Below are 17,209 nucleotides of genomic sequence, written 5' to 3' on the forward strand. Positions count from 1 at the left end.
GACACCTCTATATGGTTGTCACGTATGTTTTCTTACATACAATAAACATTTTTTAAAGTTGTTTACATACAATACACACAACTTTAGTTATTTCATAACTATAGACATTCGTTCAAAGTTTGTTACATTCCAGCTTATCTCTTTTTTTTATTGTTACTTAAAATTCAAAATAAGATAAAATACTCAAATTAACGAAATCGTAAACTTTTAAGTTTAAAATTTCACGTAAGACAATCGAATACTTTTCTAATTAATAATTTAATATCAACCTAATCTCCAAAAGCAAATTAAAATCTAACTTTTAATAACTCTAAATTGCAAAATTAACCCTAAGGACATGTCATTTTAGTTAAGGGAAAAAAAATTAATAAGGTCACATCAACCTTTTCAAAAAGTAAAAAAAATGTCACCAATTTATTTAACGAGCTAAAAGAATCAATACTTCGATATTAAGGATGTGTCCTTTTAGTTAAAGAAAGACATAGATATGATGTTAAGAAAAGACCCACAAAACACCAACTTTTTTTTTTTTGTTTTTATAATTTTATGATTTGACGAATAGACATATCTTATTGGGTTTAATTTGCCAGAATGTAATAAATTATGCCAAAAAGGTTATAGTGTGCACGAACTAACGGTTTTTTTTTATTGTATGCATAAACTTAATAAAAAAATTTATATCATGCAATTTTTTGTGACCGACCAATAAAAACCTCTTACACGTGGCCTGTTCAAAAAAAAATTTACACGTGGCAGCTCGTATGAGCTGGCACGTATACACATTGCATGATTTGAACATTTTTACTAAGTTTATGCATACAATAGAAAAAAAGTTAGTTCGTGCACACTATAACCTTTTGGGCATAGTTTGTTGCATTCCGGCGCACTAATCCCTATCTTATTTAATTATATGATTTATGATTTGACGAATATTTTCTTTATAGTTTTACTTGATGTAACATCCATGAATTTTGACCCGTTTGACTTTTATTAAACGTGATTATTCGATTCTTGAACCGTTGACCTAAATGTGTTGAATGACTAATTGTTCTCGTAGTTTAAATAATTAAATCATTTAATTATGGATTCAGGGCGTGCTTTTATGTTAAACGAGGCTATGTGAACGTATTGATCGGATTAGAACGTGAAACGACTTATTTGATAACTAGAAATGTGATCGAGTGATCCATGGATCGACCCATGACCCATGAATCACCACCATTGACCCAACCCTATCCAAACCCCACCCAATCTCATTCTTACACTTCCCCTCATTCAATTCATCCCCCAACCCTTTTCTCTCCCTTACTAAATGCAAGTATCTCTATCTCTCACTACATTCTTACTTCACTAAATGTGTTTCAAGCTAAATTAATACTAGAATAATAATCTTCATCATCAAGTAACCATCATATCAAAAATTGGAAGCTTCAAGTGCAAGAATTCTTGATTTATAGCTAAATTTCGGATTTAATCCTTTGATGGAAGCTTTGGTAAGTAAAACTTGTCTCAATATCATCATTCTATATTTGTAAGCTCAATTTTAATCATATATAAGCATTATTGAATCATTTTGCAAGACAAATCCTTAATGGGTCGTTTTTAGGGTTTTAAATGGATAGATGGGTCAAATTTGGGTTTTTCAATTAATTGTTAAATTGAGTCAAGTTCTTGGTGTGGGTTATGTTTGAAATCACGTCTCTAGCTTGACACAAACAATTCCAGGTTGAACTTCGGATGAAAATTATACCAAAACCGAAATTAGGGTTTATATATATATTATATATATATATATATACATTTAGGTCAAAATATAAATAATTATAGAATCATTAAATCTGATACATTTAAATCGAAATTGGTAACGGGTTGAGTTTGATTTCATGCATATCAGTGTAAATTATACAAATTAAGTCTCAATTTGCACCAAATCGATTTGCATAGCTCGAAATTAAGGTTTGTATCAAGAGAGTCAAAGTTGACTTTAAAGTCAACTATGTTCTTCTCTAAATCTACCCAGAATCCTTTCTCCCTGCACCACCGTAAGATACGCCCATTGGGGCGTAGGTTACGCTGCTATAGATCTTCAAAATGAGCTTTACGCTCAAATCCTTTTAGTTACGCCCCCCAAGACGCCATTTCTACCTTTTGCAGCCCACCGTAACCTACGGTGGGTACCCATCATACCTTACGCCAGTTCAAAAGCAGCCACCGTCCCTTACGCCCCACCCTGCCGTACTTTACGCTGCCCCAAGCTTTCCTCACCGTAACCGGACGTCGCTGCCACCGTAGCTTACGGTGGTGTGCATCTTCTGTTTTTCTCAGACTTGTTCCAACCTTCCTCCTTCATTCTTGCATCGAGTTGATTCTTGTGGGGTCCTCTTACTCACTGTTTAGGTCATCCTCCGATAGGTGGTGGCGTGGGGGGGGGAGACCTAGCTGAATATGGTGGCAAGTGCAAAACATTGTATGTGTGTGTGTATATATATAAGTATATACATATAAGAGTTAATTTCAAGGATCGTCCCTGTGGTTTACCCAAAACATCACGTTTCGTCCTTATGGTTTCAAAATGACACCGGTGATCCTTTATAGGTGGATAAGGTTCTGATTCAGTCCTTTAGTTTAACGTCTGTTTACCGGATTCCATTTTCTCCCTCATGTGCAACCCACATGAGGGTTTCATCTCTTTAAACATCCAAAGGACCAATGGTGATATTTTTTCTGTGGTCCACCTTGTGTAACAAAACAAAAAAAAATGTATGCCTAATGTATTATTTGTATTGATTCATATACATGTAGATATCACTTTTTATCTCTGCTAATTTGAACTTCATAAATCTATCACATATGCATATCTAATTGTGTTACACAGATCCAAAATCTTCATATCACACACATACAAACATACTTCCAGATTAATAATGATAAATAATTAAATGATACAACAAATACCATTTCATATCCGCGACTTTTTGTAACTCCCTGTCGGCTGCATCAGCGCCGCCAACACTCAAATCCACCATGGCCACCGCTCACCGGACCTCTGTTCCCTCACCGAAAACAACCACCAAGAGCCGGCTTCCAAGCTTCCACCTGATCTTCTTTTCTTCAACTAAATCTCGATTTGATCATCAAAACCCTATATTAATAATAAAAACCCGATCCAATTTTCTTTCTGGCGAAACCCTTGCTCCATCAAAATTCTGATCTGTTCTCCAACTTCCTTTGTTATGCTACGGTAGGATTTTTTTTTAAAGTTAATTGATTCCAACATGGGATTTGTTATGCTATGTGTGTTTGACTGAACTAGATCGAAAATATGCAATGGATGGTGATGGGCTGATGGCTAGATCCGTTTTTCCAGCTGCCATATTGGCCGGATTTTGGCCGGAAGTCGCGGTATCGGAATTCATGTTAGGTGGCTAATCTTTTTTCATAAGTTTTTGTTGAGATCTGCCAAAGTTTTTGTTTGTGCATATGTATAAATATAGATACAGATACATATATTATATATATATATAGAGAGAGAGAGAGAGAGATTTGTATATGTATATATAGATATAGATTTAGGTGATGATGATGATAGATAGACAGATGGATAGTGAAAAGGTTTTGTTATTAGGGTTTGACCAATATATGTATAGATATGTGTGTATACCTATATATTATATATATTATATATGGAAGAAGATGGAAGATATAGGTGATTCTGGTGGTGTTTGTATATTTCTATGAACATGAAGGTGAAAGGTAGAAGAAAAACAAATCCCAGAAAATTATCAAGTTTAGTCCTTTATGGAAGAAGAAGACGTAAATGCCCTCACGTGGGAAGCACGTGAGGGAGAAAACGGACCCTAATAAACGGACGTTAAACTAAAGGATTGAATCAGAACCTTATCCACGTATAAAGGATCACCCGTGTCTTTTTGAAACCATAAGGACGAAACGTGATGTTTTGGGTAAACCACAGGGACGATCCGTGAGATTAACTCTACATATAATTACTGTCCCTTTCCCTCTTTTAAATTAGTTTTCTAATTTTGGCCCATAATACTAGATCAAAGTTTGGGCTTCTTTCTTGGGTCAGTTGGGCCATTCTTTTAGGTCGTGTCACTGATCCATTGGGGTTTATTCCGGTTGTTTGTTGGGCTCGAATCGAATGTGTAAGCAAAGCATACGTACATACGTAAATATAAGAAAAGTTTATCTACGTATAAAAATTACTCACATTAATAGGGATGTCGAGAAACCCTAAATTTAATTGTAACAAGTAAACGTTAACCTAATATACATATGCATATAAGTGTATATGCATATAAATAAACGCGTTTATATTAATATACAAATTATATGAACGTAAATATAGGTCGTGATCGTTGAAGATTTCTGGACACTCAAACTCGTCAAATACTTATAATTCAATATTAATTTGACGATTACAAGGCAAAGGTGAGTTTCGTAGCCCTACTTTTATATCATTTGGGGTGGAAAGTGTACTCGTTATTAAACGGTTGTCGGTTGATTCACTTGTTATGATATGACGTTAGATTCTTACTTGTTTTGCTTGGTTAAACGATTGTATGTGTTTATCGCGCATTATTTATTATGTAAGTCGTGCCAGAAACGTATATCGCGCATTATTTATTATGTAAGTCGTGCCAGAAACGTATATCGCGCATTGTTCATCATGTAAGTTGTGCCTAATCATCGCGCATTATTTAATATGTAAGTCATGTTGTTATAACTATTATTAAACGTAAACGTTGACTTGTGTTGATTTGTGTGAACGTGATTAGGTATTCTAATCCTCGTGTATCGTTAACGGTTGATATCCCGACACACTTGATTTTCATTATTTAAACCTACAAACTCACCAACTTTATGTTGACCCGTTTTAGTACACTTTTCAGGTGAACAGATGAATCAAAGACATGTTGGATGATAATTGATTGTTTGCATGCTAGGATTTGACTTGGACTTTACTGTGGATCCGTGATTCATTGTCCCTGCTTATGGGTTATGCTTAGGATCATATACCATCTTTTGTACTCTCTTTTGTAAACGTTTGATGGTCGTGCTCCTTATGCATTTTTGTATGGTCTCGGATTTGTAATTGATTAACTAGTATGGATTCCCAATCCTTTTAATGCATCTAGATTTGTCTATACCTAATTTCCATGTCGTGCTATGATTTTCTTGTGATGTCCCATTATTCCGCCTTGTTGGGGTGTTACACTTGACTTTCAACATAATTTATTTACATGTTAACAAGGTGGAACAATGTTAGAAATACATAGTTATATAGTTTCGAATGAAAAGGATAAAGATGAAATAAAAACCAAAATGTTTTTATATTGAACATATGAATAGACACATTCAGTTTTCTGGATATTACATTAAAAATTTTGTGGTAAGTAATTGTTTCGATTTTTCTTATAATAAAATTTGGCCAATATCTATATCTTTATTTATAACATAGTTAAAAGAAATGTGAAATAGGTGGATAAAAAAAAAGTGATGAGAAGGTGAATTAGATCATGATTAAAGCCCAATGAAATAAGAGTGAAAAGATGGTGAAATAGTGATTGATGAAACCATTCTCAATGGATAAAATGTGAGTCCATTTTCTTTTTTTCTATTACTCTTATTTATTATTTATTTTATCTGTTTTATTTGATTAGTATATTGTGGAGTATTATCGAGTATAGTGAAGTATGAGTTGAGAAACTGAGAAAGTAAAGCCATATGACAATAAAAAAATGTTAGGTAAAAGGAATGAATGGTTAAGTATAAGCTTGTGTTCTAGGTTATATCCCGTACATTGGACGAGATATATAAATAAATGAATTTAATACAAGAATTTTAGTTAATAAATTAAAATGGTGATAACTCATCAATGACTTTTTTAGAGATCATATTATTCCATTCATACTTTTAACACGGATTTTTAAATTACATGAATGTCTAAAATAAAATATAAGACTTCTCAAAACCCTCAATAATTCATCCCCATAAATGTAAAAAGTGGACAAATCCAAATGGATTATATTAAAGTCAAATACTTTACCAACATGCGCCTAAATATAATAATTTTTTCATGCAACCATTACAAAAAAAAAGTTCATTTGTTTACATTTGGTTATAAAAAAAATGAAAAAAACTATAAATTTAATCACATATAAAAATGTGTAAAAATTAGTTACATTTAAAAGTGGGAACAAATTTCAAAAGTTATAATTTGTTCACACTTATAAGAGTGTAAACAAAATGTTAACACTTAAAAGGTTGAACAATCGTCAAATATTTTTACACTTAAAAGTGTGAAAGTTAATTTGTAACACATGATTTCTTCACACCATCCATGTATGAAGAAAATAGGTGTTACAAATTAACTTTGACACTCTTAAGTGTGAACAATTGATATATTTTTACACACTTCAAAGTGTGAACTTTCCTTTTATACATGTATAAGTGTGTAAATATTGTGATTTTTTAAATTTCTTCACACTTTGAAATGTAAATTAATTCTACACATTTTTAAATGTGATTAAATTAACAAAAAACTTCACACTTTTTAAAGGTTTGAAAAAACAAGTGTAAGGAAATAACATATTTGTTGTAGTGAACTTTTTTCCCGTCTCATAAATCATGTAAGTAAAAGTTTATAAGGGTTTTTCTTCAATCTATTTTTTTCAAACTTTGTAACTCTGATTTCTCACATCCTTTTTACATTTCAACTTCCAACATTCATAATATTATGATTTGAACAGTTGAACACGTGAACCCTTATAAATTAAGAAAATGGTCATTTATTTTATTAAATTTTTCAACATTTGAAAATTTAAAAATACCCTTTAAATTTTATAGCACCTACAACCAAAACACACTAAAAATACCATATCTACCCTCATATTCAATGTTCATCCCTATCAAACAAGAACGCCACACTAATCAAGTAATCATTCAGGAGCCCCCACCATCCATCATCGTCACCATCACTATAGGACCGCGTCGTGCGAACATGTGACTAGTTAGTAGTGATAGGAATTAACTTAAATCCAAGAATAATATTAGTTAGAAGCAATATTTTAAATACTTGTATATACCGACCAGTATTACTGGTAATACTACTATCGGATGATACTTTGGTACAACTATTTTGCTATTTTATTCTTTATTTTCACTATTTAATACCGACTTGTATTTTCGGTATTTCTAGTATTTTCCGGTATTACCGTTCTGGTATTTCCGGTATTTTCATTTTTTGATTTTTTTGAATTTTTAAAAAAATTATTTTTATGATATTTTAATGTTATTTTGTTACTTATAAACTTTAAACTTATATTTTGTTATAAAATACCTAATAATCTTGCTAAAACATTAAGAAGGTGATATGTGGTATCCACTAATTTTCTTTCCTATTCTTGTCCCTTTTTTCCATATGTCATCATCTAGGAGGATTATTAAGCTATTTGATTAGGAATAATAATCATTTTCCATTTTTTATTGATCCATATATGCGAATAAATATGTATAAAATTTGAAGTTAAAGTTTTAAAAAAATGTCACGAGAATCTTAGACTCAACTTTTTTGTATGTGTAAAGTAATTAAGATTATGGTAATTTATTACTCGTATAAATTTCAGTGGCTGCAAAATTTTTGTGATTATTTTTACTAGGTTTTAAAAGTTTTGAACACATTTAGTAGATTTTGTTATAGATTTTATTGATAATAATCTCTTCTCTTATCTCTTATATAAATAAAGTAAAATTATGATGATATCTACATTTTTTAGAAAAATCTTATTTGTCATCCTGAGACTTTTTTTTATTAATTATTTATTTTTTATCTAATAGATTTATGACATCATCTTCTAAATTTATTTTTAGTCCTTTTATTTGAACGTTTTAAAACTATCAAGCCTAATGTATAATAACATATTTTTATGATGTAGTAAAGGTTGTTCTCTTTACATTATAACAACATTAATAACTTGTCACTAAATTTATAAACATGTTTATCTTATCTTCTTTTTTTATGCTTCATTACGATAATAGACATGTATTTACGAAACTTGTTTATAATACCTGGGTTGAATATCCCTGTTTGGAATAGAAAAAACATACTACCTTAGGGTACAATTACTAGAATGTAACAGAAACATATAGATCATGTAAAGTTGATTGTTTGTTGGTGTTATAATCATTGATACTTTGTATGTTTGCTGAATCCGTTTTTCCACATCCCAACTAACTTAAACCGGCTTTAACACACAACAGGATGTTAAATGGTTTTTCACATGGATTCACCGAGACCTTTCACAACTTGTTGGTATTCTGTTTTCGGGCCGGTTTAGGCTACGACCAGGCCAATTTAATCCTTGACCACTCCCATTTGCGACAAATAATGTTTTTGCTTGTTAACTTCATTTGTAACATAACGCTTAAAAGAATACTGACATTATTCTTTATTGTTTTCATATGTAGGTGGTATCTTCTTTGGCGAATCTAGAGCGACAAGTCAAGATTCGCAAGAATAATATTAGTACATCTAAGATTGTAATGTGATGCCTATATTTTTGTTTATTTATACTTGTAATGGCATCCATTTTGACAATAGGCAAAGTTTTTTCTATATTATGTTGGAGAATTCTTTTATGTTAGTATGGCTACTTCCTTAGAGCATCAGGTAGGGTTCAAGGATACGGAACCATCCAGAACGTCACCTCAACGCCTACATCAGTTTTTATCACTTCATTATTTTTGGGCAGTTATGGATGCAGAACAACGCAGAACGCAGAATATCACATTTTTATTTTTATTAATTACCTTTTACATGTATTATTTTTCAAACTATTTTTTTATTCATTACAAAGATTATGTTAACAAATAAAATAAAATATATATTATATCAAACATAGCAAAGATAAACATAAACTAATACAACTAAATTGTGAATGTGACAAATAGTTCAAGGACTAAATTAAACTTTTACTCGTATTAAATAGATTATAGATATATTACTGCATTATTGACTTTCCTTTCCCAACAAACTTATCTTTCCGATGATACACCTTCCCTTTCCCTGCAATTCTTATACATACATATAAAATTATACTCCGTATATATATGCGATGGTACTAAATTAAATATAAAAAGAAAAATAAGATTTGGGAGAGGAGAAATCAAAGCTAGTCATCCGCGTATAACCCATGGTTAAACTGTGATTCCAGCATATCCGGCCTTGTGTTTGTATCCACATATATAACACACAATATATACATACAAATGCTACTGTATTAAATAATCTAATGCGGCCCACATATTCACTAAAAGCCAAAAGATAAAAACACCCCGGACATCGGCAAATATACCAAGAACCCCGACTCTTCATCGACGCCGAATAGAGGGGAATGGAGATGTGGTCGGTGCCGATTGCCATGTCAGTGTTCGTGATCGGCGTAAGAGCAACATACCCTATACTCTTAAGAAAATAAAAACTTATATGTAAAATTTATATAAAAATGTTGTTTTACCCAGAAAAAGTGTTGCATTATGTAAGTTAAAGTGTTGTTTTATGTGACACAGTGTTGCTTCTTTATAATACAATGAAAAAAAATGTTGCCTTAGATTATGAAAGTGTTAGCTCTTTTATTTTTAAAAAGACACAAAAGTGTTGCATTTGAGAGTTAAAAGTGTTGGAGTAGATTAAAAAGAAAAACATAAAAAGTGTTGCATTTGAATAAAAAAAAAGTGTTGCCTTATTGCATTTTTATACAATGGCAACATAGTTTAAAAGTGTTGGTTATATAGAAAAAAAGTTATCAAATATCTATAAGTTATCAAAAGTGTTGGCTAGCCAACTTATTTTGTTGCCCATTTTTATTAAAATAAATAAAATATCATAAACTTAGGATTTTAGGATCTAAATTAAAAGTTAAAGGTCATAAGTACTTACACTATCAAAATATTACTCAATAGGCATATAACCAAAAGTTAAGATAAATTACCATGTATGTAACCTAAAATGCGGAACAATGTATATATTGGAAATATGAACTAGTAAAAGATTCAAAGATGAAAAGAGCTCTATAGTTATTTCTCTTTATAGTTTAGGGACTAATTTATAATTTTAGATTATTATAGGGAGTTTTGAAGAATTAAAATGAAAAAGGAATAATCACACATATTGTCATACTGACATAACTAGTTTGTTACTATGCATCTTCTTCCTTTTAAAGAAAACTCCATTAAAACGCAAAACTAAAAGATTCAATTTTAGTTCTGAACTTCACCATTACTAGCATAAAAGATATTGAATCATCCAAAATTTACATAATAACCACTCAAAATTAGCTCAAATCTGTTGTTGAGGGACTCAAACTTTACGCCCCTTATTTTGTTGATGCTACAGGCTATCGCCCAGCTCGCCCATAGCCAGGGCCGGCACTGGAGATATACCCATCACATGGCATCAATATAACTGATTAGTTGTCACACGGTTGAAGATGTAATTTCTTTAAATATATGCTAATTGTAACACCCGCCATTTGGATAGGTCAACGTAACGGGACTAGTAAATTTGAAACGAAAATGGGCTAAAGTAAACTTTTGTAATGAAAAGGTAGGCATATGAATTGTCGATAGAAACGTAATTTCGAAACAGATAATAATATGTCATCAAAGTATTTGAACGAGTCTCAGGTTAAAAGTTTTAAGTAAACAAATCAATTGTCGGGAGAAACCGATATTAGTCGCCAAAGTGCTTGAGGGGAACAAAACCCTCCCTTCCCCCTTTTTATTCCTCTCAATTTCTTTCACTTTCTCTTTACCTTATCCCAATCTCTCTCTTCTCTCTAGCAAATCCAAGAACATCATCTTCATCTTTTCCCTTCAATAATAGTAGTGATATATTTATATATATATATATATATATATTTAAAATCGGCTTTATTAATTAGTCAAATGTTAAGTATTAAATTAAAGAGTCCAAGTCCAAATTAAAAAATTATGGAGTGCATAAAAAATTTATACTTTTCATATTAAAAATCCATCTTAATAATATACACGTACGATGTACGGTAGCTATATATATTGTATTATAAAGAAATTTCGAGTATGCCTCGTACACGATTCGTGGCTATGAAATAGTTTGTGGTTAAAATAAACAGATGATCGAAGCCAAATTATAATAAACGATATGATAAATATAATATATGTTTGGTTAAAGTTTTGGATTTACCTTAAATTATTACAATCACGTCAAAATTAGAAATTTTAAGCATAGTGGATGACGGCAAATAGTCTTGTGATTTTGGATCGTAAACTCTGTTTTTTTTTTTAAGTCTTCATATTAATAACTTAATATAAATGTAATATAAATAATAAGACTTGAAGAATTGAAAAAAAAAAAGACAATTTTATTAATGTGAAAAAGATTAATCAAATAAGGTTATAATGTGTATGGTTTATATAAGTCAAGAGTTAGAATTTTAATTCTAGGTCTAACAAGGAAATCGAATCTATATACAATTAAAAAGGCTAATTCAATAAAAAATATAATTAATGCCCCTTATGTCTTTCAACTAAATGTTGTTCGCGTGTTCGAAACTTTTGAAAGGCATATTGGGAAGTCCTTAACAATGGGGTGGGGCATCAGGGTTTTCTCTAGCGTTTAGTTGATTTCCTCCAGAACGGTAGTAGGACTTCCACCACCAGTCATGTAACACCCCAACAAGGCGGAATCATGAAGGTTACATACTAAGCACAACACGACATGGAAATTAAGTAGAGACAAGTCTAAATGCATTGAAAGGATTGGACAATCCATACAATTCAATCAATTACAAATACCAGAATCATACAAAAATGCATAAGGAGCACGCCCATCAAACGTTTACAAAATAATAGTTTAAAAGTTGGTAATGATCCTAAGCACATAATTGGGAAACTATGAATCACGGATCCATGAAGTCCAAGTCCAATCCTAGCATAATTAAGCAAGAAATCATCCAATACGTCTTTGATTTACCTGTTCACTTGCAAAGTGTACTAAAACGCGTTAACATAAAGTTGGTGAGTTCGTAGGTTTAAGTAATGAAAATCATGTGTCAGGATATCAACCGTTATCGATATACGAGGAATTATTATACTTAATCATGTCCAAGAAAACCCTAAAAGGTTCCACGTTATCACAAATCAATAGAAGTTAACATCAACGTTCAATAATCGTCCATATATATATATATATCATCCATACACAGGTTAAACAGCCCGTATACACGGTTATGATCATGCCGGATGTGGATTCGTCAATCCACTGTCCACGTCTTACATAATATATAATAAAAGTCTTAACATAATATCGTAATATGGCAATTGTCATACCGAGTGTGGATTCGTCAATCCACCGTCCACGTCTTACGTAATATATAACAAACATCTTAATACAATATAATATAACGTCTTTCGTCACATATAAACGTCCAATAACACGTATCACAAGTAAACAAATAGATAAATAACCACCCGTTTCATATCATAATCAATTGTATCGACCGACAAACGTTTAAACGATAAGTACACTTTTCACCCTAAATAAAGTAAATATAGAAACTCACCTTGGCTTAAGAAATTACACGTATAAGTCAAGCTATAAACGTCCAACGACCGTCAAATGTCCGGAACCTATCAATATATACATTACAATACAAGTTAAGAGTCTCACTTTGTTCTAGCCATGACTCCCAACCATGAACGACGCAAGAGACTCGAACAAGAAACCAATGGACCCGAAAGAATGTGTACAAGAGGGTAAGACTCGACTCAAAGTTCATGGACGATCAACAAGCTCAAACGATATTTATCCAAACTATCTTTACTTTATACATTAATTTAAATATTTCCACCTAATATCTCTAAAAAACTCTTAATAAAATTATATACAAACTGTTAACCATATAATAACGTACTGCACTAACATTTACATCAATTATGATGCAAGGACCCGTGATCCGACCCGACCCACAATATCTTTTGTTTAAATAAGTAATATTTTATTTTTGTAAGTTATCTTTTTAATTATTAGGATAATTACTAAGTGATTTGTTTCCTATTTTAATGGATTTAAGATTATTATAAATAAGGATTTTGGTGATTGTAAAGTTCAGTTGAATATTATTAAGTTTATATGAATATTGACTTTTGTCAATGTTTTCGGTCTTTGATTTAATCTGTTAGCATTGAGCCATTTGAATGCGCTTCTTCCTGCATCAAATTACTTGTAAATTAATAGCCACATCGTTACCACCACCATCCGTTGCCGCCACCGTCGCCGCATTGCGCGGGTACCATCTCGTGTATATATATACACACACACATAAATCTTCAAGTATTACATATAAAATAAGATTCTAAAAAAAAAGGTTTACTTTATTTATATCGGTGACTGTCTTTGCAAAAAGTTAATTTCCCACCACCAGTAAAAATGAGAAGACCTTCTTGTAAGATTTGAACCCGTGACCTAATGGTCTCAAAGCTTTAAGAAAAGTTTTTTAAAAAAGTAAACAACGCCTATGCCGTTGTTCACGGATTTTGGGTTTTAATACCTCGCCAGCTTGACGGTGTATAATAAAGGTTAAAATATTTGGTAAGGCTATGGAAAACTGGGTTTTATATAGGGGGGGGGGGGGTTGATTTGTACAAGTTAAACCTAAACGTATGAATAACTTATGCTAATCAAAGACAAGGGTATTATTCGTGGGTGGTTTTTTTTATTGAGGAAAGATAAATTAAAACTTGTATTTTGGAAAAATTTGCAAGTATTCTCTAAAAGTTTGGTATATTTGCAATTCTCCGGCCCATTAAAATATCGGGCCTAGAAGTCGGTTACTATCCTTTAAAAGGAGGTGAGGTCGATTTGTACATCAATAACTTGGGCTTGTTCGATTTCTTTCTCTCATCTGTTTTCTCTAACTTTTTTTGGTCGGCAAAAGGCAAACAACAATTAAAAGGGTTTAATTTTTGGGTCGTCGAATTAAAACGGGAAGCAAATATTACCAATCCGCAGCAAAAAATATTACCAATCTTCAATTCGTTCTCTCGGGCGTATAATATTACCTTGGTTTTGTTGGTGGACTTCTTGGTCGACGGAAACAAAAAACTTTTTTATATATTTCTTACTTGTGTTATCACAAACAAAAGAGAAGGCAAGTTAATTTAAAGTTTGGATTTTGGTGTTTGTTGCGTAGACTATTTGGTAAACATAGAAGTAGGGAGAGAATGGATTCTGGGCCGCATGATAATATAGAAGTAGGAGTAAAAGCCGATAGATTGAGCAATTTGTCGGATGATCTGATCCATAAAATCCTTTCTTTTGTGAGCATCAATGATACCGTCAAAACCATGGCTTTGTCATCTAGATATAGATTTATCTGGACTACCATGCCTTACCTCAATTTCGACTCTGATGATTTTTCAAGTTTGCAAAACTTTGTGGATTGTTTTCTCCAACGTCGCAATAATCAAATAGACGTGTCTTCTTTGTATCTCGATATTGGGATCAAACAGGTTACCGACCCATCTGTCAAAAAACTTATGCGTTATGCATTCTCTCACAATATCCAAAGAGTCGAAGTTACTTGTATGCCGCAGGGTCATTGGGGGAAGAGATTTCAGCTTATTGAATTTCCTCTCTCGCTGTTCAGTTCCAAGTCTCTTGAACATCTCAGTTTGAATAATTATTGGTCGAGAGATCAGCGATTAAAACTTGAAGCCATGTCAATATTGGAGCTCCCAGCTTTAACAACATTGTATCTTGAAGGTATCACTTCCGCTAGTGATGACGACGCCAACTGCTGTGTTATTACTGGCCTTTTCTCCAAGTGTACAAACTTGAAGCATCTCACCTTAATAAGCTGTAATACAGTAGACAAATCATCATTGAGCATTTGTCATCCTGGACTATCTAATCTCACTCTTTATAATATCAGAGCATGGTCTGTTAATGTGGTTGCACCGCAACTCGAGAATCTCACTATTACAGACGACGACGACTGTAGTAGTGATGGTATGCTGGAGTATGTGATTTCGGCCCCTAATCTTGCCTCCTTGGCGTATAGAGGTCGCTATCCTTTGCACCTTTCGACAGATGGTTTCCATTCTTTGAAGGAGGCGGATATCCGGGTTTTAGCTGATCCTCTAGATGTTAATGATGCTCCTCAAATGGTTGGTCTGCTTCAACAGCTCCACAATGTCAAATTTCTTAAACTTAACCTGGAGATTATTGAGGTATATATATCTTAATTTGTTACTTCATTTATATATCTGAAAGAATATTGCTTTTCTATTCTAATGAACGCATATGTTGTTAAATGAATGAATGAATTGGCAGCTTCTTTCTGAATCGATGGAACTCATCTCTCATCAACCTTGTCCGTTTGTTAACTTGGAGAGTTTAACTATCTATCCAGAAATCCTTGTTGATGATTTGGAGACGAGGAGCCGTCCAAAAGGGAAAGTCAGTTTGTCTACCCAAGTAAGAAACTATTTGCTGGATAGTTCACCAGGGGCCTCCGTCACAATGTTTTCTCGTGAGGTATGTAAGCTAGCTAGCTACTACGCCCAATTTGAAGTATAACACTCATTATGCATTGTGTTAACTCGATTTCCATGATTAAAAAGTTTTTCTATAACTCTATGAGATCATGCTGCAGGAGATGATAGCAGAGGAGAACTTTGCATCAGCACAAGAGGAAATGGCCCAACTGCGGGTACTTTTAGAGCAAGAGAAAGCTAATAATATCAAGACCATTATTACAAACAGAGAGAAAGCACCAATCGAAGGCGACACCAATGCAAAGATGCAACTTGGAAGCATCTTGCATAGTTATTGGGGAGATCTGAATACGCAACTTGAGAAAAGGAAAGCCACGGTTTATCCCATTATTAACATGTTGACTTCCATTCAAGACTTACTCAGAAGAGAGCTACCTGCAACAAAACGTGCTATGATTGAAACATGTTTTTCTAGTCTCTGTGCCGAGGTTGAAGTCGTCACGAGTAAAATAGCGAAGATGCAGTGTGATGAGAATCAAAGTCGTACGAGTGCCTATTTTCAACAACTTGCTACAATTAGTACAACAACAATGGAACAAATTGTTAATATAGCAAGTAGTAAAAGTCGATCATAACGCAAGTCGCTATATATCTTATGGCTCCTATTTTACGATCATATATAAGTGTACTGTATTTTCATGTTTTTTTCTCAACAACACTACGCTGATTTGGGGTAAATCATCATATCATTTTCAAGCTATATATTCGAGCTTCATTAAAGAGAATGAATGGTTTCATTCTTTATATGAAGATGGAAAAAAAATGGGTTCCAACTTGTTCGTTTTTCGATAAATATTCAGAAAAAGTTACATTAAAAAAGAGTTTGTTAGACAATAGTTCAAATGATTGGTGGGGATGCATATATTACTTTGGCTAATTAAGAAAAACTCTATTGAGGGAATTGTATAATGCACAAGGTTGGAGGGCCTTTTTTACTATTTAGGTAGAAACTGGAAGCAGCCTCTCTACTTAGGTAGAGGTAAGATCTGCCTACATCTTAACCTCCCCCATACACCGTCGAGGTATTGGGGCTCAAAACCCGCGGGAGGCGGCACTGAGCAGTTACTTACTTACTTACTTGGTAGACACTACGGAAGAATTTGAACGAGAAATTCTTCTCATCGATCTCTTCAAAACCGTAATGACTCGTTTTTTTATTTCGTTGTAATCCAGTGGGTATTCGAATTGGTGTAGAAAGAACTTCATCCCGCCGCAGAACGAGTGGTTTCGAAATCCACTCCTATCTATGTGATACGTGAAGTTTATTTTTCAGTCCATAAAAATGTTTTAAAAGATTTTAATAAGCTGTTGTTTTCTTTTAACTTAAAAGAAAAATAAATTCCATTTTTAATGTAAATTCTATTTATTGATTATCTCAACACGAAACACACTATGAACAAATAATCAAAGTCAGTACGTAAATTAGAAATATATATGTTTATAGATTTATAATTAAAATTAATAGTCATACACTCATACCCCTAACTACTTCATATTATATATGTTGGTTACAATTAAATATCAAATATGATATATGTTTTTTATATTTGTGTGGGAAGAAATGAGAAAAAAAAAACAAAATATATGCCAT

At 32.5% G+C, this 17,209-nt stretch overlaps 1 protein-coding gene and 1 long non-coding RNA gene across 2 annotated transcripts; both read left to right on the top strand.

Moving 5' to 3' along the window:
* Positions 1 to 2,810: 2,810 nt before the first annotated feature.
* On the top strand, positions 2,811 to 5,025 carry LOC122597725. Its single transcript, XR_006323450.1, has 3 exons — positions 2,811 to 3,421; positions 4,370 to 4,452; positions 4,914 to 5,025. It is a non-coding gene; the product is annotated as an uncharacterized LOC122597725 (long non-coding RNA).
* A 9,258-nt stretch (positions 5,026 to 14,283) lies between these two features.
* LOC122597240 (F-box/FBD/LRR-repeat protein At1g80470-like) lies at positions 14,284 to 15,306 on the top strand. Its single transcript, XM_043769858.1, has one exon. The coding sequence runs from the start codon at positions 14,284 to 14,286 to the stop codon at positions 15,304 to 15,306; it is 1,023 nt and encodes a 340-aa protein (XP_043625793.1).
* Positions 15,307 to 17,209: the final 1,903 nt, after the last annotated feature.

The sequence above is a fragment of the Erigeron canadensis genome, chromosome 4, assembly GCF_010389155.1.
Source record: "Erigeron canadensis isolate Cc75 chromosome 4, C_canadensis_v1, whole genome shotgun sequence".
Lineage (NCBI taxonomy): Eukaryota > Viridiplantae > Streptophyta > Magnoliopsida > Asterales > Asteraceae > Erigeron > Erigeron canadensis.

Bases quoted from the DNA above. Each gene is read 5' to 3' on its own strand.
- LOC122597240 (XM_043769858.1), top strand. From the start codon at position 14,284: ATGGATTCTGGGCCGCATGATAATATAGAAGTAGGAGTAAAAGCCGAT.